The 23,770-nt window shown below is 32.7% G+C and overlaps 1 protein-coding gene across 1 annotated transcript; it reads left to right on the forward strand.

The window, feature by feature from the left end:
• The first annotated feature begins 20,284 nt into the window (after positions 1 to 20,284).
• Positions 20,285 to 22,000, forward strand: LOC112795864 (probable aspartic proteinase GIP2). The gene has a single exon (XM_025838040.3). It carries the CDS (start codon positions 20,379 to 20,381, stop codon positions 21,654 to 21,656), a length of 1,278 nt encoding a protein of 425 aa, XP_025693825.1. The 5' UTR covers positions 20,285 to 20,378; the 3' UTR covers positions 21,657 to 22,000.
• The last annotated feature ends 1,770 nt before the right edge of the window (positions 22,001 to 23,770 follow it).

Genomic DNA, 23,770 nt, shown 5'->3' on the forward strand with positions numbered 1-23,770 from the left:
GACAAATAAATAAAAATATGGTGATATATATATACAGTGCGTGTTTTGCATATTAATAATTATACCACCGACTTCAGTTAATGGCTTTATAAGAAATTGTTTTTGGTAATTTCAAGCTTATTATTGGGTTCAAAAAGGTTAAAAGCTAACAACGGAGGAGAGGTGAGATCGTCGGAGATGTAATTCAATAATTCATCATTTCATTGGTTACATTATCGGTGCACACTCACATACAGAGTGAGAAGAATCAGAAGATACCTAACCTACAGAATTTATATACAAAATTTTATTTATATGTTAAAATTAATTATTAATATATTTATATATAAATATATATATGTAATTTAATTTATTTTTAATATATATTTATATTTTAATATATATTTTATACTAATAATTAATTTTAATATACATATAACATGCATAATTGATGTAAAAAAAAAAAAATGACTCGTAAAGAATGATTTTGTTTTCTCTCTTGTATGTATGTATCAGAATATGCACTTAGATTTATCTACTATATATGTAGACAGCTTAATTAGTGCTAATAAATTATATATAATTCATCAGGCTTGTTACACATACAAGCCTTTTTGGCTTACAAACAATATAAGTTGGCTCAATCCAAAAAAAATCACGCGCACTACATTGTTTAGAATGGAGCGTAAAACGCACACGCCTTATACAACAGTTGCATTTTTCAAAACACGCTTATTATGGCACACTTTTCCTTTTCTTCCTCAATCAAAACGCAAACTGTCAAGTTTCAAGCCACATTCGAAACAAATTACGATTATGAAGAAACGTTCCAACTCGTCGCGAAGAGTAGAAGAAATCAAGAACAAAAGATACAAATCTCCATAAAAAATCAGCAGAAAAAAACGAAGAAACATTATTCAAGGTAAGGTATTATTTTAGTATTCTTCTAGGTTTTTCACACTATTATATGAAATAGAAGAACTATATCATCAGTATTTCTTTCTCTGTTTCACTGTTCCTGGTTTTAGATCTCATATTATTGTTCTGATGACACTGTTCTTCGTTTACGCTATTTCGCATACTTCTAGTGAAAGCTTTAACGTGTGCTTTGATATGTTTTGGTACATGTTTTGTGGATGTTTACATGTTTTTTAAGTAGATTTGTGCATGGTTACATAAAAGACGGTTCCTCTTCTAAATGATTTTTGGGTGTATATAGCCGTTTGTCGGGTGTATATCTCAAACTTGGCATGCGACTGTTGCTTCTAGTGGCATTTTGAACTTAACTATATTTCTGAACACATATAATGTCATATAATCCAAAAAAAATTAGAGGTGTTTGAGACTAATAAATATATATATTAGGAGTTTTGAAGTCTAACTGTTATTATTCTAATTGTGCTTGACCTTGCAGTGTCATTTTATGGATGTTTAGATTAATTGAATATGATTTTAGACTGATTTAATTTCGTTTAATTAAAAAAAACAAAATGGTTATGTGACTGGATTTGGGTGTATGTGGCTGATATTGGGGTGTATCTGACTGATCTATGGGTTTATATCTCTGGTTTTTTGGTGTATTTTTTATCTATTGACAGCATCTCTTTTTCATTGTAGTATGGGGTGTATCTGACTGATCTATGGGTGTATATCTCTGATTTTTTGGTGTATTTTTTATCTTTTGACAACATCTCTTTTTCATTGCAGTAAAACTGGCGAGCAAAAATCAAGGTGAAAAAAATACAATGTAAGCACAAATATATGTCTTAGAACAAGTTAATTTTTCCTAAAACAAATATATCTTATTCTAATGACTCTAATTTTGCTTTGTTTACAGCAAACCAAAAACTTGAAGTGTGCAACCCATTTGTTGAGTGAAAAATTTGGAAATATGAGCGATGAAAAGAAAGCAATTGTTCGAGATGTAGGTTTTGGTGGACTGATGCACATCCCACCACTAAGGGTACATCACAGACTATTAAAGGAGTTGGCTAACTCCTTTAAATTGGAGAAAAACATACTTGAAACCAGCTACAGTTCATTTAGAGTTAAACTCAACACAATAGGGGTTGCGCTTGGCCTCAACGCATCAGGTAACTCATTACAGAAAACCTCTATACTTCCATTCTTTGTAATATCTTATTCTGCTATCATATAATCAAGAAACAAACATAGGTGTATATGAGTGATATTGGAGTGTATATGAGTGATGTTTGGGTGTATTTCAAGTGATTTTAGTGTAAGTTATTTTCTTTTTTGTAGGAGATCTATTTCCTCAGAAAGTTAGTTATAAGGAACTTTCTGAAGAGAACAAATAGTCTTTTAGAAGATTCCATGGGAAGACTCTAAAAAATCTGACGAATGAGATGATGAGTATTGGTGTTGGAAATGAACAGGATCGCCTGATGTTCCAGAGGATTTTCATCCTCTATATACAGATGGCGTTCCTGTTGCCAACAACAATAAACAAAATCTCTCCTGTGCACATGGCACCAATATTTAAGATGGACAAAATAAAGGAGGGCAACTGGGGAGCCCATGTGTTGAATTTCATCATCAAGGGCATAACTAATTACAATCTGAAAAAGAAAAAATCAATCGACGGCTGCCTATTTGCCTTGATGAGAGTCTATTTCCATTTGTCGAAAAACAAAGACAAGAAAGGAGAAGAAAGACCTGTAGAACCCTGGATTGCCAGCTGGAATAGAGAGCAGTTGGTTGAAAGGATGAGAGCAGAAATGGATGAACATATGGTAAGTGAACAGAATATCTTGGATGTATTTAATTTACATGAATGTTGTTAACTAACATTTCTACTATTTCAGGGAATTGTAAAGATGGCTGAAACAAAAGAGAAATTGAGACAAATGAAGGAAAAAGAAAAGAAAGAAAAAAAAGAGAAAAAAAAGGCAAGTTCATCATCATTTGAGAGTGAAACATCTGAAGCTAAACTCTATTATTCCTCTGAGTTTGAGACTGAACAAGACTCATAGGAACCAAAAAGGAAACATCCCACCCGAACAGCCAAAAAGTAAGTAACATACTTGGGTGTATTTTGTCACTTTTAGGGTGTATTATGTTACTTTTAGGGTATTTTTTACTAATGATTGTTTGTCTTCTAAAATAGAATCCAAAAAAAGGAAGAAGATTCAGGAGGATTCCGATTCAGAAACTGAATCGAATGATGAGTAATGTTCTAAAATTATCATTACTTTCTTTTCCGTTTATTCTCAATATTTCATGTATTAACAAAGTGTTTCTTATTAACTTTTAGAAGCGAAGAATCACCACCAGTAGAAAAACAAAAAACAAAGAAAAATTCAGACTAGAGCCAAAAAGTAAGCACTGCTTTGGATAGTGTTTTCTGATCAATTTTATTTTGTCTTTCTTATTCATACTTTTTTTTCCCCAGGACGTAATCCAAAAAGAGCAAGCTCAGTGTTTAGGATTCGTCTCCTGAACAAACTCAATCCTATCATGGGTAGGATACTTTGTAAAGCTATATTACCGTTTATCATCAAAATTATATTTGTTAACATTTTCTTTTATGCATGTACTATCAGATCTGAAATTGAAACTGAAGAATTAGAAGAATTCTTAAGGGAATCTAAAAATAAGAAAAACAATAAAAAATCTGTTGCACAGGGGTTTGTTATGTTTGGGGTGTATATTACCGATTTTAAGGTGTTTTCATTGCTAATAATTATTTCAGGTTTCCCATGAGAAAGGAGTTGACCTGCGATCGACAGAAGGTCACTATGACTCATCCAAAACGTAAGAAACTTTATTTGATAAAATCTTGTTATCCTGATTTAACCGTATGGTATTTTTACTGAATAATATCTATTGTATGTTTAGAATACCGGAGGTAAACTTAGGAAGTGATGATACTTTGTCTTAAAGACACACAGATCAAAGCAGCATAAACAAACCGGCGAATAGCATGTAATTTCTCTTTCTAATACTGGTTGCTTTTATCTTTTATTACCTTCTGCTTCTAATTCTGTATATATTTTTTTTAGAAAAAAAAAGTCCTTTAATATTTTATTCAAGAAAAAAAAAAGACAGAAAAAAAAGCAAAAACTACAACTATGTAAGTTCTCAAAAAACAAAGCCTGTGTTTCTTTTGAATGCTTCGGGTGTATTTTGAGTTTCTTTGGGTGTGTTTCAGGTTGAGTCTGGTAGAAGAATCAGCCAATGACCCAGCTGAAGAGAACATGATGGTTGTGCGGGTAGAGACACAGTCACAAACTAAAGCGCTTTCAATGTGAATTTTTCAAGTAAAGTTCAACCTTATAACCATTTTATTTTCACAGGCTTTCTTAACCTTTTTATTTTTGTCTTGTTTAGAGTTCCGATTCAAGTTTATCTACCTCTGTCCCAGACAACCCGTGTGTCAGAAATTGAACCAACCCCTACAAAGTCTCCAAGTGAAAAAATTAATGAAGAAACTACAAAAAGGGAAGGAATAATCTTGGGGTGTATTTGGTTATTGTTTGGGCGTATATTGTCCTTGTTAGGGTGTATATCTTTACAATTGATCTGTAACTAGTTTTTTTTTATAACATGATTCGTTTTATGTAACCTTGCAGCACTCCAGAACCACCCCCAAAATCTGAAGAAAGCACACCCACGCTTCCACCAGCTCCATCCAAAATGTAAGTTCAGCAGAGTAAAATTCGGTTTTCAATATCATTCATCTATTCTTATTCTTATAGTATGTTATATGTCATCACGCAGTAATACAGTCCCAGAAGACGCTGCTGCACTGATGATGATGGCACGAACAACATCCTACATTCCTAAAGAAGGTCTGATGCCATCATTCAGCCATGGCTTGACTGATTCAAACCAAGAAGAAGCAGCAACGCAATAGGGGGAGATGGCAAAAACTCCTGAAACTCCAAAACTAATAGAACAATTAGGGGAGCTGGTGGAAAAAATTGCAAGCAGTGGGGTAAAAACATAAGGTAAAAGTCCACAGATTCCAAAGCAGAGTGGCAAAAAAAGTTTTGAAAAGTTTGAAACTCCTGCGAGGACCAACGAGATGTCGGCTGAAATAAAAGAGAAATGCTAAATCTAGGCCACACGTGTAAAGACATACGGAGATAGAGGCACTAATGAGTATGACGCCGTGTGCACACTCATGGCCCAAGATTGATACATTTTGTCAAAAGTCCACTTTGCATCTCTCAAAGCTGATACACATATAGAAGCTGAGGTAATATTAGAATAACATTAATGATTTTATCATGAAATGTAACTGCAATGTTGATTGATGTAAATTGATTTGGGCTTTTTTGTTAGATTGTCTCTGCCATGTGCTTCATCCTTAACCAGCAAAATATTAAAAGGTTTCAAGAAGAAATATACTGTCTCCCCCTTGATATAGTGGTAAGGTGTATTTTGATGAATCTTGGGTGTATTTCTTAAATCCTTTGAGTGTAAGTCTGTAATCGTTTGGGTGTATTTCTGTAACCGTTTGGGTGTATTTCTGTAATCCTTTGGGTGTGTTTCTATAATTGTTCGGTGTATTTCTGTAATCGTTTGGGTGTAATAAATATTTCATTTGGTGTTTCACAACTGTTGTAGAACATGGCCGTTGGAAATCATCCAAATGGGGAATTCTTACAGCCTAAAACCAATAAGCCATTCAGGGTGGAAGACTACCTAATGTTTATACCCTTCTTGGACCTCAAAAAATTAGCATCACATCCATATGTAAGTTTTCGTTTCTAAAACTTCTTATTACCATTCTTTACTTATGTGCCAAATAAACAAAAATACTGTTCAATGTGGACATGCTTCAGATTTTTGCATCTGTTTGCTATTCAAACCATTGGTGGTTAGGGGTGGCTGATGCAAGAAAGAGAAAATTTTATATACTCGACCCATATCACAAGACATGTCCATCCGATGCCAGAATGAACCTAAATAAATTCATTGTAAGTTGTTTCTGTGTTTTGTATTTTAATATCTGGGTGTATTTCTGTTCAATATAAGGTGTAAGTTTGTGCTCTTTTGGGTGTATTCCATTATTAAATTTATTCATATATTACTGATTTGTTTTGTATTTTAAGAGATATGTAATTTCAAGAGTTAGAGTATATGCTGGGGGCACCTCTGAAAAGAAAGGATCAGGAAATTGAACCACCATACATTAACATCTCAAGTCAAAAGATAAGGTATAAATATTTCACTCTGAAAATTAATCTTTCCTATATGTAATTTGCTAATTTATTTCTTGTTTTTCAGCTATGACTGTGTTATTTATGTAATGAAGTGGCTTGAAATAATTCAGCCCAAAAACGTTAAAAGGGGGAGGTATGAGTGAGACAATTGGACCCAGGTAATTGTGTTTAAAACTATATAACCCTGTATTACTTTACTAAATTAACATGGTTGATTAAAAAGAATATTTTTTTAAACTGTAGGACGAGGTGGACCACTATAAAGTAGAATATGCTTCCCAAATTCTATTCCATGAAATGAATCAAGACAAAGCTGAAGCTATTAGGGGAAGTGATGCAATAAGACTGTCCAAGCCATCTTCTTTGTTATTGAGTCCATATAGTCAGATAGATTCTAATGATATTGACACTGATTAATTTAACTGTTATGTAGTCTTGTAACAATTTGAACACATGCTGTAAAATTTTGCCAATTATAATCCAGCTTTATTAAAAAAAATTTCATAAATAAACTGTCTCTGAATTACAGGTGCTAAAATATGAAGGAAAACATCAAACCAGATATATACCCAAAACATAAAATTTTATACCCAAGGAAAGTTGAATATACACCCAAACTTTTATCCCCTAATGCTTTATCCCTAAACCTCTAAACCCTAAAACCCTAAACCCCTAAACCCTAAACCCTAACCCCTAAATTCTAAAATCCTAAACCCTAAACCTCTAAACCCCTAAACCCTAAAACCCTATACCCTAAATCCTAAAATCCTAAACCATAAACCCTAAAACCCTAAACCCTAAACACTAAGCCACCAAACATACTATACACCCGAAACATGGAATTTTACACCCAACAATTCAATATACACCCAAACTTCTATCTCCTGATGCTGGATTTCTAAACCCAAAAACCCTAAACCCTAAAAACCCTAAACCCTAAAACCTTAAACCCTAAACCCTAAACCATAAAAACTAAACCCAAAACTCAAAATCCTAAATCATAAAAAATAAACAAAACAATAATTTATAACATAAACAGCAACATCTGAAATATATAAATGTAAAACGTCAAACACAAGAAAATTCAGAAATACACCTAAAAAACTGAGCTTTACACCCATATACTGTAACTATACACCAAAAAAACTATGCACTGCTGCTGGTTCCTTGAACTAATAATTCATAACATGTCCTTGATATTGGCTGGAATTTGGACGCATCACTGATGCAGCATCAAAGAGGTTTAACTGGAAATAATAAACTCACATATTAGCAAAATTATTAACAAGAAAATTAAACTCAATCACCACATATTTAAATAATATCACTTTTACCTCGTTTAAAGCTTTCGTTTTCTTCTTCTTTGAGGCATTTGCAATCTGTTTGTCCAACTTTGAACCTAGCCTATTTTTTGGACGTCCTCTTATTTGAACTCTTAGAGGGCTTTGAAGCTCGTTAACGGATTCTAAGTTGGCATTTTCGTGAGATAACGAACATGTCCCCTTCTTTTTGGCTTTCAATTCTTCTATCTCAACCATGACGTTATCGTACGCACGGTGCAAAATGGCAGTCAACTCCTCCAATTCTGATACAAATTCACAAATATTTTGCGAACGAAACACCAATTCGTCAAACCTCTTGCTTCTTGGCTCCAATAATGGCTCGTCGTGGCTGCTCTTGATGTGTGTGTGTGTCGCCTCTTTACCTTCTTACTCAATCGTTCCAATATATATCTCGGTGACACTTGGGTTACTCGTTCAAAGCTTAACATGCTTAGTGCGTGACAGCACAATATGCCTCTTGACGCGAATAATAAGCATTGGCATTTCACTTGGGCTGTTACTGAGTCGTAAGTAGGGGTGGCAACGGGTAGGGTAGGGTAGGGTTTGAACCCAACCCTAACCCTACCCGCGGGTTGAGTTTTTAACTAACACTCAACCCTACCCTACCCGCGGGTTGAGAAATACCCAACCCTAACCCTACCCGCGCTCAACCCGCGGGTATCCGACCCTATCTGCGGGTTGACAAAAATAAATATTTTAATGACACAAATATCTCATAAATAACATAAGTATCTCATACACAACATAACCATCAAATAACACAAGTTATCCTATGAGCATTCAAATAACACAAATATTCAAACAACACAAATTATCCTACAAATAACACAAGTATGTCATACACAACATAACCATTAAATATTAAACTACACATAAAAGTCTTTGTCTAAGTAAATAACATAAACATAAATAAAATTATTTAATTTCATGTCTCCATGAGCATTCCATTTGTTGCAACAACACCATCACTAGTTTATGACTTCAGATATAGCATCATCATCATCATCATCATTTGCAGTTTGATAATCAGGTTTTCCACCTAAAAATCAAAGATAATAAATTTATTTATTAATCAATCAATATATAAATTTAACATTAGCATAAGCAAATAGAAAAGTTAAATCATAAATAACCTCTTTGACGATATGCTGCCCACAACCAGTTTTGATTACACATAAGAGCTTCCACAGTATCTTCATGAAGACTACCACGATGAGGAGCAATTACTTGACCACTTGTGCTAAAAGAAGACTCAGAAGCAACAGTAGACACAGGGATAGCAAATATATCTCTCGCAATTCTTTGAAGTGTTGGAAATCTAGCCCCATTCACTTTCCACCAAGCTAAAATATCAAAGTCGGCACTCAAAGGATGAACATCTTCCTCTATGTAATGATCAAATTCAGTCTTCACAAATGAACCCTTTTCTCTCTTCTTTTGTCTAATATACAACTGGTAAGCATCATCATCATCTTGCTCTGCATTCATCTGTAGCTCTTGTGTAGAATCCTCAAATGCATTACTTGAATTAGACGGATTCTGTTGGTACTCATGAAGCAATTCGTAGCATATCTGTTTGATCCTCTCAATCTTACTTAAGCACTCATCTTGATTTTGACATAACATTGAGAATTTATACTCAAGCCTAGCAAGCTTATACCTAGGATCTAGAATGACAGCTACACCCATCATGCCATGAATTTCTTCCCAATACTTATCAAATTTTACCCTCATACTACATGCCATATTACTAATCAATGAATTTGGAGAAGCAGACCAATTTTTCAAGGCAACATTTATATCACATACTTTGTTAAAATAAATGTTGGCTGTTGAAACTTGAGTACCAGAAAATAATTGTGTCACATCATAAAACAACTTTAATTTATCACAAATTTCTTTAGCAAGGTCCCACTCCTCATTGCTTGGCAAACTTTTGTAATTAGGATCCTTTTGTCTTAATCGAGGAAACACATTTCGATATAACCATGCAGTCTCTAACATCACATAAGTGGAGTTCCATCTAGTTGGACAATCAAGAGCTAATTTTTTTGTAAATTGAACATTTGACTTACTACACCAACTCACAAAGGTTTCATGTCTTTTTGGGGTTGAAGTCCAATACACCACACTACCACGAATTTTTTCCACACTTTTCTTAACCAAATTTAGACCATCTTTCACAATTAGGTTCAAGATATGAGCACAACAACGCATATGCAACATAGAACCCCCCAACAACAAATATTTTGAATCTAAGCGCCCCAACAACTCATCAACCATAGCATCATTAGTAGAGCAATTATCCAATGTAATAGTTGACAATTTTCTATCTATGTTCCACTCTAACAAGACTTTCATTAATGCATTCGAGAGAACTTCACTCGTATGAGGAGCGGGAACATAAGTAAAACTGAAAATTGTTCAAAAACATATTTCAATTATTATCTAAAAGATAAATTAATTTCAAGTAAAAAATATTAAAAGTCATATCAATTACTAGAAGTATAATTTAGAAGATTACCTTAATACGCGCATTTGCAAAATCCATGAACTATCAATGTAGTGTGTCGTGACAACCATGTATCCTTTTTCTTGGTTGGAAGTCCACATGTCAGTTGTAACTGCTACTCTACTATCATTTTTATCCATTATCTTAGTCATGTTAAGCTTCTCCAACTCATACATTTCAAAAATGTCCTTCTTGATTGTGTTTCAACTAGGCACCTTAAAAGTTGGTTGCATTGATGCATATACTTCCTTCATTCCAACATGTTCCACAAAAGATAAAGGGTACTCATGCATACATATGGCCTTGGCAATACACCTTCTTGTATAAGATGGATCAAATACAAAAGCATCTGCCGCACTCCTTGCATGTTTAGACAATGAATCAGCAATTGTTGATTGCCTAGAGTTTGCTAATTTGATCCTTTTACAATAGTGGAGCACATGATTCTTTAAATTTGTAGTTTCATTTCTTGGATTGGCTCCAAGAATAGATTTGCAATGGTTGCATTTTGCCTTCCAATCTTTTCCCTCTTGAAATCGACTAAAGTATTGCTAATAAACACTCTTCACACTCGATTTGTTGCTATTTTCAATCGAAGTGGACTCATCTGGAACAAAATTAGCGGTTGCTTCCACTGGGGGTTCTTGTTGTTGTTCTTCTGCAGCCACATCTTGTGCCACTACATCCATGTTGGTACTTGACATTTCGAAGTGAATTCCCTACAAATATATATGTGACATGTTTAAATACACTTTGTACAGATAGTCAGATATACAAATTACAACTAGTCTAAATAAAATCAAATTACATAATCAAATTACACACACATACATATAAAATAAAAAAAAAGAAAATAATCATCTTGTCAAAGCTAGTCAAAAATTCTATTTTCTAGTCACAAGATTTCAACTTCATTCTTTATGAAAAGGTATAAGAGTCCATGAGAACTAAAATAATCCCTACTAACTAATTATCGAAATTACATTTTTTTTCCTCTCTAAACTTTTGATAATGACAGAAGAAATTGGAGCAAGACAATTGAAAAAAATAATCAAAGAACAACTTTAAAGATACACAATTGAAAAAAATAATCAAAGAACAACTTTAAAGATACACAAAGTGATGATTTCCTGTTTCAAACCAGAAAATATATGTAGAAATCATTCCACCAATTGAAACACGCCCAATAATTCAAGTACATTAAAATTAAAGCAGTCGATATAAACCTTACTCACTAGACAGGTTTGGGTAAACGAACCAAATCACAACAACATTGCTCCATGCCATGAATCATAATTCAACACAATTCATTAATGAACCAAACAGCAACAACATTGCTCCATATCATGAATCATAATTTAACTCGATTCATTTATGCTTAAATTTTTTTAAGTTCTAATAAGCTTATTTAGAGTTCAAAACCAATGATGCCAGCGCCAACAATCACAACATCAAACTCTTAAGAAGAACAACTGCAAAATCATACTAATTGGATCTATTTTGGCACATAAAACTTCAGTTGAGTAAACCACTTCAACAAAATTATTAAACTACCCACAGCAAAACCACAATAATTGGATCAACCAAATTACATACAAACTTGAAACTTCTATTCAAATAACATTAACTCCACTAGCTCTAAATACTTAGATAAACTAATGCACACTAACTCTAATTCACTCAACAACAAAACTACTAAAAGCAAAATTTTTAGAAAAGTAAAATTTTTTTTACTATTTTTTCACAAAAATTTACAAACTGAAACTCTCATTACAAACTTCCTTAATCTCTAAAACAAGCTATAATTCAAGCAACCATTCACATGTTTACTAATTTTAATTTTTTTGCCTAAATTTTTTTTTCATACAAACTATACAATTTTAGAAGTAACCTCAAAGTAAAATTTCTAAAAGAACAAACTTTGCATGTCACTAACACGACATGAAATTACAGAGCTTCTAAACACAAAACAAGATTACAGGTCTTACCTAATAGAAGCCCTTCGCGACAAGTTGGCGACGGTCTTAGCTTGCAGGTCTTCCCCGCAGTTTGAGTAGTTAAGGAAATTTGCCTGCTTTTTGCTTTCAATGCAATTTCCCCTGTAAGTCAATAGAAAGACTTGTTATCAAAGGGCGAGTGAAAGACTGACATGAATTAGCTCTTAGAACACTCACCCAAACTTCATTCGAAATAGTTAAGGCATTTCGACAAAGTCCAAAGAGATTTGAGCTTGAGAATTGAGAGAAGAGGATTAGGGTTTGCGCCGTTGAGAGAGAGACAGAGAGTGGCTGTGAAAAATTTGAATTGAGGCCACTAGATTGTTCACAATTGTATTTATATCTCATTAAATGAAAAATACGTTTTATAAAAGTAAATGAGTAAACCTTACAAATTTATAAATTTGGTTCAGTGGCTAAGAACCTTTTACACATGCTTAAGGTCCTTAGTTCAAATCCCATATCTAACATTTTTAGACATATATATCACATATTACCGGGGGTGCGGATAGGGCGGGTAGGGTTGAGGCTCAACCCGCACCCTACCCGCTCCGCGCCCAACCCTATCCGCAGCGGATCGAGTTGGCAACCCTACCCGACCGGGTTGGGTCGGGTTGGGTACCCGCGGATAGGGTCTATGCTGCCAGGCCTAGTCGTAAGTAACCACAAACTTGTTGAATATTGAGCTGGAAACTTGTTCTCCAACTTCGTATACTGAATAGCCTAGAGCGGAGTTCGTTAATCTTGTGATGCAATTCGCCTTTTCTCTGAATTGTGCTTGGACTTCCCTAAACTTTTTGTGAGTGTACACATGTTGAAACTGAGCTTCAATGGAGGATTTTGTTGCACACGGTATGACCGTATAAAAATCTGCAGCATCTGATTTTCTCTTTACTTGCCCCCTACTTCCGAGGCAAATTATTGTATTATTTGACAAATTAGATAAGCGACCTGTTCTGTGTAATGAACTTGTTAAAAAATAAATGCATGCTCTCGCTCCTTTGTGTGATTTTCATCCCTGTCCAGAAGTGGTGATCCAGATAAATTGGAACCCATATATGACGGTCTTCGTAAAGATCTGTAGAATACACCCAAATCAGACTATATTACACCAAAAGAAATGCAATTTACACCTCTGCTGCAGATTTTAAACAACATTACCTGAAAGTCACTTGTTGTCCACAAGACCATACTTCAGCAGAAAATCATTCCAATTCCTATCAAATGAGTCTTTGCTATGAGAGTTCCAAACAACTTGACTCAATTCTTGTTCAATTTCTGCATGTCCCTTGTACCCATTTAATTTGTTTGGGATCTTCTTCTTGATGTGCCAAATACACCAATGGTGAATTGTTGTTGGCATACAAGCCTCTATAGCCCTTTTCATTGACGCGCATTGATCGGTGAGAAACCCTTTCGGCGTATTTCCTCCCATGCAACGAAGCCAACATTGAAATAACCATTTAAATTATTCAATTTCTTCATTTTTCATTAAAGAGCATCCAAAAAGTGTTGACTGACCGTTGTGATTCACCCCGACAAAAAAACCACAAACCAAATTATACCTGAAACAAATTACGAAATTGTAGAATGAAAAATCATTACATACACCTAAATAATGATTTTATACACCTAAACAAATTTAATATACACTTCTGCAGCAGATTCATAGAACAAATACTAATTTAGTATCATAAATAAAAATAATATATTATCTATTTGTATTATTAGTAATATCAAATAAAATAACATCTCCAAAATACTCAAAGACAGCTCTCTGACATTTTCTTATTCGTTACATTAAACTCATCTTTAATATAAAATGCAGTTGTTTAGATAAAATCAAACATTAATCCTTGTTTGCTTTTACTATTTTCCATACAATCGGTTTAGGTTTGACTTTCGCGTAATTGTAAAACGTTTTAACGGAATACCGCCTCTTTAATTTTTACACTTGTGATTTGTGAAAGCATATTGGAAATTTTTTTTTTTTGGTTCAACTTGGACTACTCTAATATATCATATATGTAAATAAATCCAACTTGCCTAATTTTTTGAATTTCCCAATTCCTATAATCAATTATAAAAGTTTTTTTTTGATATTATCAATAATAAAAAGTTTATTAATGAACTTACGGCCTCATCTTTTAAGAACGTGTTTTTTAAAAATAATATTAAAAAAAAGTTTAGCAAAATGCATTCCAATTGGCACTTGGCAGCATGGGCAGCACAGTGGACCATGTTTGGCATGTGCACTAAAAATAAAAAAATCTTAAATATTATTAAAACGAGAAGAAAAGTTATCACTTTATATTGTTTAATCCTAGGTGTGTTGTTTTATTAGATTACAATTATTAAATCAAATTAAAGTTTAATGATAATTATAACAAATGTCAAATATTAAGGGATAATGTAATAAGAGTTAAAAAAATATTTTTTATAGAAAAAATTAGATATATATGCAATACCAATTAATATATCAATAAAATTTGAACATATTTTTTTTCTTCACAATAATTTTTCTTTTTTTTTTTAAACAAAAACTCAACACAAAGTGAAGAAATTAGAGAACACAGAGTTATTAGACAAACAAATACATATTAATTTGTAATGATCTCCAACATTGTCATTAATAACTAAAAAAGTAAAAATCGGTTCATTCTTTATAATTTCTAATCAATTTATTAATAATTTTTTATACACGTTTCTTAATTTTTGAATATTTTGTCATTTTTTTTCAACCACGTATTTTAAATGAAAGCAAAAAAATTCATTAACTATCAAGTACGTTCTTCTTTCTTTATAGGTGTCCCTGTCCAACTCTTAAAGTATTGTTTGATTATTTTTTGTATAGACCATAATTTCTTATAAACGAACAACTAAACACATCACACCTGACAAGTAAACCCACACCCACTAATCAAGTGATAATCATTTTCAGTATATTTTTTGCATAAAATACAAATATTCATCTTGATCAATAATGTTATATCTACTTAATCTCTTCTTAATATTGACCTTGCCAACTAATACAAATCAGATGAATAACTCAACTCTTGGTGGTACCAATCCCTTTCAAATAGAGCTAATGAAACTACAACTTATAATGTTCTCTAGGAGAGTTTTAGCCTATAAAATCTGTTGATTAAAATTTTAAATCAACTTGCATGGACTAGAATCTTCATGAAACATGGTTAAAGAATTGAAGAAGCAAAGTTTGAGTTGAATACAATAATCATCAATTGGCTAGATATTGCTAGAAGCTAATGTTAGAAGCTTGAAGATTTTTGAAGAACATTCAAGAGAGTAGTATAACTACAACATTCTACAACAATAAAGAAGTTCAAAATCAAATTGAATTGGAATTAAAAGGAAGTTGCACTCATCATCTCCATACTAGAAAAATCATGAAGTGCATTGGAAGCTTCAAGATTGATGACTAAGTTTAATGAAGAATTTTCAAGATGTGCTAGAAATTACTTATTTGAATAGTCAAAGTAAGAAGCAAAGTTGGATAAGTATGTGTATTAAGAAGCTAGTAGAATCATGAGCTTTTAGTATGAAATTTTGTCTATATAAAGACATATATGCCTTATGTATTATGTGTGTTCATAATGAAATGGGTATGTTTGTGAAAATTCTCTCCCTTGTTTTATGAGTGTTAGTGAGTTTGAGAGATGAAAAATATGATAGCGTCGTTTATATGAGTGATCCTAGGGCCAATATAGTGTGGGTATTATACTTACATTTGGTATCAGAGCTGGTTAATCCAGCGCCTGGTGTTTGAGAGTTTATGAGGTGTGAGAGAGTTCTCACATAGTTGTTTATTCATAGAGTTAGTATGGCAAACACTTTTAATATTGTGTGGTCCGGTCCCAAGTTAGATGGGAAACTTGATTATAGTTATTGGGAGACTTTGATGTCCACCCATTTGAAGGCCTAGAACCTGTGGAATTTCATTGAACCAGGTTTGCAAGAAGGAGCAGATGCTGCCCAACAAAGGAGAGATCAATTGGCGCTATCTCAAATTCATCAAGGAGTAGATTATACGGTGTTTGGCAAAATAGCAAATGCCAAAAGTGCAAAGGAAGCATGGAACACGTTGAAGCTGTCATACAAAGGCGTAGATAAAGCTCAGAAAGCAAAGCTACAGTCTTTAAGAAGAGAATATGAAAGGTACGAGATGTCTAGATCAGAAACCGTTGAGCAATATTTTACTCGTGTTACAGATCTTGTCAATAAGATGAGAGTCTATGGAGAAGATATGCTCGATAGCAAAGTGGTGGAGAAAATTCTTCGCACCATGCCGATGAAGTATGACCATGTGGTGACTACGATACTAGAGTCCCACGATATGGATACTATGACGATTGCAGAGTTGCAAGGAACCATGGAAAGCCACATCAGTAGAATACTGGAGAAGTCAGAAAAATCAACTGAGGAAGCCCTGAAAAGCCGAGTGAATTTCAACAACGTTGCAAAATCAAACCGTACACAAGAAGGACGAGGTCGTGGTTTTAATTTTCAAAGTAGAGGCAGAGGAAGTTTTAGAGGTAGAGGTCGTGGCAATTACAACCAAGGAAGTTACAATAATTTTACACCACCTAATCAAGGAAGAGGTGGAATGAATTTCAGGCCTGTCAACCGAGGAAGAGGTCGAGGAAATTTTCATCAAGAAAGAACCAATTTCAACTGCTTTCATTGTGGAAAGTATGGACACAAAGCAGCAGATTGCAGATTCAAAATGGTGAATAACAATCAAGCACACGTTGCAGAAAATCAGCATCAAAATACTGATGATAATCCGGGTACTCAGACTTTATTTTTTACAAGTAATTCATGTGCTGAAGATGAAAATATATGGTACTTGGATAATGCTTGCAGTAATCATATGTCTGGTAGAAAGGAGTTATTTTCTTCATTAGATGATTCAGTTAAACTATTATTGAAGTTTGGTAATAGTACAAAGATCCCTATTGAAGGAAAAGGGCACATACCAATTAGATTGAAAGATGGTTCTCTGAGTTATATTTCTGATGTTTTCTATGCTCCTGAACTTGATTACAATTTACTGAGTATGGGGCAATTATCTGAGAAGGGATATAAGATGATAACTTATCATGGATATTGTACTGTATTTGACAACAACGGAAGGTTCATAGATAAAGCAAAGATGACCTCAAACAGAATGTTTCCGTTAAAAATTCAACATGTTAATCCCTCTTGCATGAGTTCTGTGATACTTGATAATAACTGGTTGTGGCATATGCGGTTTGGGCACTTTCATTTTTCTGGCCTAAACTACCTGTCAAGAAAAGGACTTGTTTCTGGCCTACCACGGATTCATATTCCCAATTGTATTTGTGAGATTTGTCAACTGGGAAAGAAGCACAGAGATCCATTCCCTACAGAAAAGTCTTGGAGAGCTAGAAGATTACTTGAAATTGTGCATTCGGATCTTTGTTCTGTAGAAGTTCCAAGTAATGGTGGTAGCAGGTACTTTATCACTTTTATTGATGATTTTAGTAGATATACATGGGTATACTTTCTGAAGCAAAAATCAGAAGCATGTGATGTCTTTAAGACATTCAAGGCGTTTGTTGAAAAACAAAGTGGCTGTAAAATCAAAATTCTCAGAACAGACAGAGGAACAAAATATCTTGCATGTTCAGAATACTTTAAGCAACACGGAATTCAACACCAACTAACAACTAGATACACTCCTCAACAAAATGGAGTTGCTGAAAGAAAGAATAGAACCATCATGGATATGGTCAGATGCATGCTCAAGTCAAAACAAATGCCTAAAGAGTTTTGGGCAGAAGCAGTCGCAACAGCAGTTCATATTTTAAACAGGTGTCCAACAAAAAGTGTTCGTGATAAAACTCCAGAGGAAGCTTGGAGTGGAAAGCGGCCTTCCATTCATCATTTCAGAGTCTTTGGGTGTATTGCTTATGCCCACGTACCAGATCAATTAAGGAAGAAGTTAGATGACAAAGGCGAGAAGTGTATCTTTATTGGTTATAGCACAGACTCAAAAGCATACAAGTTGTACAATCCAGTATCAAAGAAAGTGATCATCAGCAGAGACGTGACATTCGACGAGAAAGACATATGGGACTGGGACAGAAAGAGAGAAAAACATCCGATTGTAATTTCAAATACATGTGATGATGAAGAAGAAAGACAACCAGATGCAACCGAACAACCTGAATCATCTAGAAGACCTCAAAGAGAGCGGAGACTACCTGCTAGATTAGCAGATTATGAAGTTGGCAATGACAACGATCCGTCTGATGAAGAAATCATAAATTTTGCTCTATTTTCATATTGTGAGCCGTTGAACTTTGAAGAAGCCTTTAAAGACAACAATTGGAAGAAAGCAATGGATGAGGAGATTCATGCCATTGAAAAGAATGAGACATGGGAGCTGATAGATTTACCAACAGATAAGAAGCCGATTGGAGTAAAGTGGGTTTACAAGACTAAGTACAAACCCAGTGGTGAAGTTGATTGTTTCAAAGCAATATTAGTTGCAAAATGATACAAACAAAAATCAGTGATCGAGTATTGTCCAACTGAAGAACAAGTTGCTGATATATTTACAAAGCCATTGAAGATCGAGTTATTTTACAAATTGAAGAAGATGCTTAATTCTGCAAGTTTGATTTAAGGGAGGCAATGTTGATTAAAATTTTAAATCAACTTGCATGAACTAGAATCTTCATGAAACATGGTTAAAGAATTGAAGAAGCAAAGTTTGAGTTGAATACAATAATCATCAATTGGCTAGATATTGCTAGAAGCTAATGTTAGAAGCTTGAAGATTTTTGAAGAACATTCAAGAGAGTAGTATAACTACAACATTCTACAACAATAAAGAAGTTCAAAATCAAATTGAATTGGAATTAAAAGGAAGTTGCACTCATCATCTCCATACTAGAAGAATCATGAAGTGCATTGGAAGCTTCAAGATTGATGACTAAGTTTAATGAAGAATTTTCAAGATGTGCTAGAAATTACTTATTTGAATAGTCAAAGTAAGAAGCAAAGTTGGATAAGTATGTGTATTAAGAAGCTAGTAGAATCATGAGTTTTTAGTATGAAATTTTGTCTATATAAAGACATATATGCCTTATGTATTATATGTGTTCATAATGAAATGGGTATGTTTGTGAAAATTCTCTCCCTTGTTTTATGAGTGTTAGTGAGTTTGAGAGATAAAAAATATGATAGCGTCGTTTATATGAGTGATCCTAGGGCCAATATAGTGTGGGTATTATACTTACAAAATCTGCATAAATAAATTAGTAGAATAAACATCTAATTTATGAAATTTTCACACTATTATGTCTTCTCTTTCATTTGTTAATCTGATAGTTTGTAAAATCTTATGAAGTCGATTAATTAATTCCAACTTTCATTAGAATAATTTTTTTTCTAATGAAAATTTATATCCATTTTAGCCAATTTCAAAATCCACAATTTTTTTTATAACAGATCCGATTTGATATAAAACTAAGAAGAACGAACTTTTAAAAAATGTCCTTTAATATACTAAAAGAAAAAAGTTAATTATTCTTCTAGAATCGAATTTTTTTTCTATCCCCGACCATTATTATAATTTTTCTATATCATAATTAGAATGCATCTTTAATTAAGACTAATTTAAAATTTTTTGAATGGTATGTTCTATAATGTCTATAAATTATACATGTTTCAATTTCATAAAAAAAAAAAATGAATTATATTTCTCTAACACTCAATGAACCAGCCTAGCTACTTTTGTCATTCTTCATATATACTATAATAAAATTTTTAAATGTACTTACAATTCTAATAATTTTAATGGATGATTTTAATTAATATATATTATTTATACTTTTTAAAAGTTGAGATCAACTCGTTAAAATTATTGAAATATCGATCTATTTAATATACTTAAAATTTTTTCCTATATTATATAAAGAAAGAATGCAATCTATCAAAGTATCAATGTCTTATATAATAAATAAAAAATGTTTAATAACCAAAGAAAATCAGCTAAAAATAATTATAACTTGTCTTATTTAATATTTATTAATAGTCACAATAATTAATAAATATTAAATAAAATAAATTCTGACTTTTTTTTTTTCTCTCTAGCATTACCTATAATATATAACATTCTTTTCATATGAACTTATTTTTCAAATTAGCAGTAGTTTTGAACAAATTGATATAATATATATAATGGATTGAAACTTTTTAAAAAGCTAACACAAATATAAAAAACTATTCTAAAAAATCTACTATAAGTAGAGAAACTCTCCATGCATTCTTCATCCAACATCTCCAATTGCCATAGCTGACAAAAATGGCTCCTCATTCTTCCTCCTCCCATGTCTTCCTCCTCTCCATAGCCCTTCTCTCCATGTCTTGCTTTTCACTCTCCCCTCTCATCTTACCCATTGGAAAAGACCCAAAAACCCTTCTCTTCTACTCTCAAGTTAGCATAGGAACGCCACGTCACAACATGGACCTAGTCATCGACCTTGGAGGCCCAATCGTATGGTACGACTGCAACACCCACTACAACTCTTCCTCCTACCACCCCGTCTCTTGCGACTCCAAACAATGCCCTTCTGGCTCATTCTGTAGCGGTTGCAACGGTCCTTTCAAACCTGGTTGCTCCAACAACACCTGTGGCGCCAATATACTAAACCCTTTTGCCAACGCAATCTTCACCGGAGACACCGGTGAAGATGCTTTGACAATAGCCGGGACCAAGGTCTCTGGCTTACTCACCGGATGTACCGATTCACAAGGATTCACCGGTGAGCCCAGAGTCCTGCAAGGCCTACCGCCTTCCGCAAAAGGAATAATAGGCCTTGCCAGGACACAACTGGCATTGCCAACACAGATCTCTTCTCTCTTCAAGCTTTCTAGAAGATTCTCACTCTGCCTAACGTCCTCGAACAAGTACGGACTGGGGAATCTTTACATTGGCGCTTCACCGCGTTCCACGGTTAAAAATGTCGATGTTTCAAAGATCATGCAAAGAACAAGCATTATTGTTAACCCAGTTAGCACTGCACCGATCTCGAGCGAAGGTGAAGCGTCTTATGAGTACTTCATAGACGTGAAATCGATCAAGATCGGTGGCAAGGCTCTTAACCTAAAGACTCCTCTTTTGTCCATCGACAAAAAGGGAAACGGTGGTACCAAACTTAGCACCATGGATCCATTCACCAAGTTGCATAGTACTATATACAAACCTCTAGTGCGAGAGTTCATGAAGCAGGCTTCGGATAAGAAGATGAAGAAGGTGCAATCGATTGCGCCATTCGAAGCGTGCTACGATTTCAAGAGTCTTGGTAGGACCAAGACCGGGTTTGACGCTCCCACGATCGATTTGGTGCTTGGAAATGGGGTGCAGTGGACAATATACGGTGGGAATTCAATGGTTTTGGTGAAGAAAGATGTGGCATGTTTGGGAGTTGTGGATGGTGGTAAAAATGCAATGACTGCTGTTGTTATTGGTGCGCATCAATTGGAGGAGAATCTTTTGGAGTTTGATTTGGTTTCTAATAAACTTGGCTTCAGTAACTCACTCCATCTTCACAATGCAATGTGTTCCCAGCTCAGAATCTAAGTTTTATTATTGGTGAAAACTTACTGTTTCACTTGAAGTTGATATTTAAGAGCTGTTAGATGATTTGACTGATTTGACTAAATTTTCATCTAACGATTCTTAGCTATTAACTTTACGTGAAGTCAACTTTACCTAAAGTTTCACCTGTATTATTTAGGCAATGAGTACAGTGTGCAAGTTGGATTGAATAAATTAAAGGCTTTTGGCCAGTGAGTGTTCAAGTTGAATGAACAGAGGAATGTGAGAGGAATGTGAGATGTATGTACATTTTCAATTTTAATTACTTTAAATTGTAAGAGATGTGTTCTAAATCAATAAAAGTATTTTGTCCTTAGATAAGTCAATTTAGTTGCATCTTGAGTTAGATGAGTACTCAGTGTTTTCATAATAAAAAATTAAAAATATCTGAATCGATTTAATCAAATCTAGATGATGATCAAGTTAGATTGGTTGTCTTTTGACTTGTGAGAATTGACTTCGTTTACTTTGCTTTATTAAAAAAATTACTTAAATCTAGCTAGCAGAACTTATTAAGAAGATAATAGTAAAAAAAAATTAATAAGATTTTTTTGTGATATTTTTATTTTTCATAATGTTAGGGAAATAAAAAATAGTTAAAATTTATTTTATTTAATATTTGTTAATTATTGTAATAATTAATAAATATCAAATTAAATAAATTTTGACTAATATATTTTGGTTATTACATATTTTTAAAAAATTAAAATATTAGAAAATTATATAAATGAAATCAATTCTAAAACTTTTAATTAATTATGGCTGAATTATTTTTGCTTTTAAATTTTTTTCTTATTAATTTATGCCATAATCTATTAACCACGCTTTCCTTTTTGATCCAAAGATAATCATCTTCCTCAAAATCCAAATTATTCCTCCTCCTCGTAGCCCTATCTACAGCCTACAAAGTTTATGCAGATATTTATAAATATTATAGAGCTTTTCTTGGGAGTTGGATGCCCTATTCGCTACGGCTAATAAGAAAATATATAAGGTGGATATTATCATAAAAATTTTATAATTATTTTTATCTAAAGATATATTTTTTATTATTAAATAATAAATTATAAAATTTAATTTAATATATTATAAAAATATTATTTTTTTAAAATATAACTAAATAAATAAAATATATTTTTAATATAAATTTTTTTTATAGAAATATATTTTTAACATTTTTATTTGAGTAGGTGCGAATATAAAAATAAGTAACATTTGCAACTCGTTGTATAGTGCTCCATAATGCATCTCTTTTCCCAATTGAAAATGCTATATAACTCACCTTACAGCTGTATATATTCGTGCATTTCATCAACTTGGAACTTTAAAAACCTAAAAAATTTAAAAGATTACTTAGGAATAACTCATCATTAGAAAAAGTTTGAGAAACCAACTTGTCTAATTATAGAATTTTGTTTAATCATATCGAAAAATGTTTTTCTCTTTTTTAGCAAAAGTTGTAGTCTAAATCTTTAACAAGAAATTAATTCCCGAGAGCAAAGTTTACACAATAGTGGTATGGATGGAATATATTAATAGCATCAATTTTAACACGTTATTAATTATTGTAAGAGAGCACTTACATAAAAATATTTAAAACGTTTTGAAAAAAGATATTTTTTAATAATTAAAATTTAATTTATATAATTAATTAAATTATGTTATTTTTGTTAAAATTAGACCAAACAAACTAATTTGACTAAAAAATTAATAAATTAAATTTTGAATTTATTTAAATTAATATTTTTTTATAAAAAACAACTATAATACTCTTATTATAAAAAATGACTAAATTTTTTTTATTATATACATTAATTTTAAAAATCCTAAATTTTAATCTTATAACTGCATAAAGAGAGAAAAAGAGCTAAGATTTACTATTTTAAATATATATATATATATATATATATATATATATATATTAAGTCATTTTTTATAATAATGATATTGTAATTATCTTTATAAAAGATATTAATTTAGATCAGTTTAAGATTTAGTTTATTAATTTTTTGGTCAAATTAATTTATTTGATCTAATTTTGACAAAAATAACACAGTTTAATTGATTATATAAATTAAATTTTAATTATTAAAAAA

This window comes from Arachis hypogaea, chromosome 4 (genome assembly GCF_003086295.3).
Source record: "Arachis hypogaea cultivar Tifrunner chromosome 4, arahy.Tifrunner.gnm2.J5K5, whole genome shotgun sequence".
NCBI lineage: Eukaryota > Viridiplantae > Streptophyta > Magnoliopsida > Fabales > Fabaceae > Arachis > Arachis hypogaea.

What these genes read in the sequence shown, in the direction of transcription:
- LOC112795864 (XM_025838040.3), top strand. Translation starts at nt 20,379, where the DNA reads ATGGCTCCTCATTCTTCCTCCTCCCATGTCTTCCTCCTCTCCATAGCC.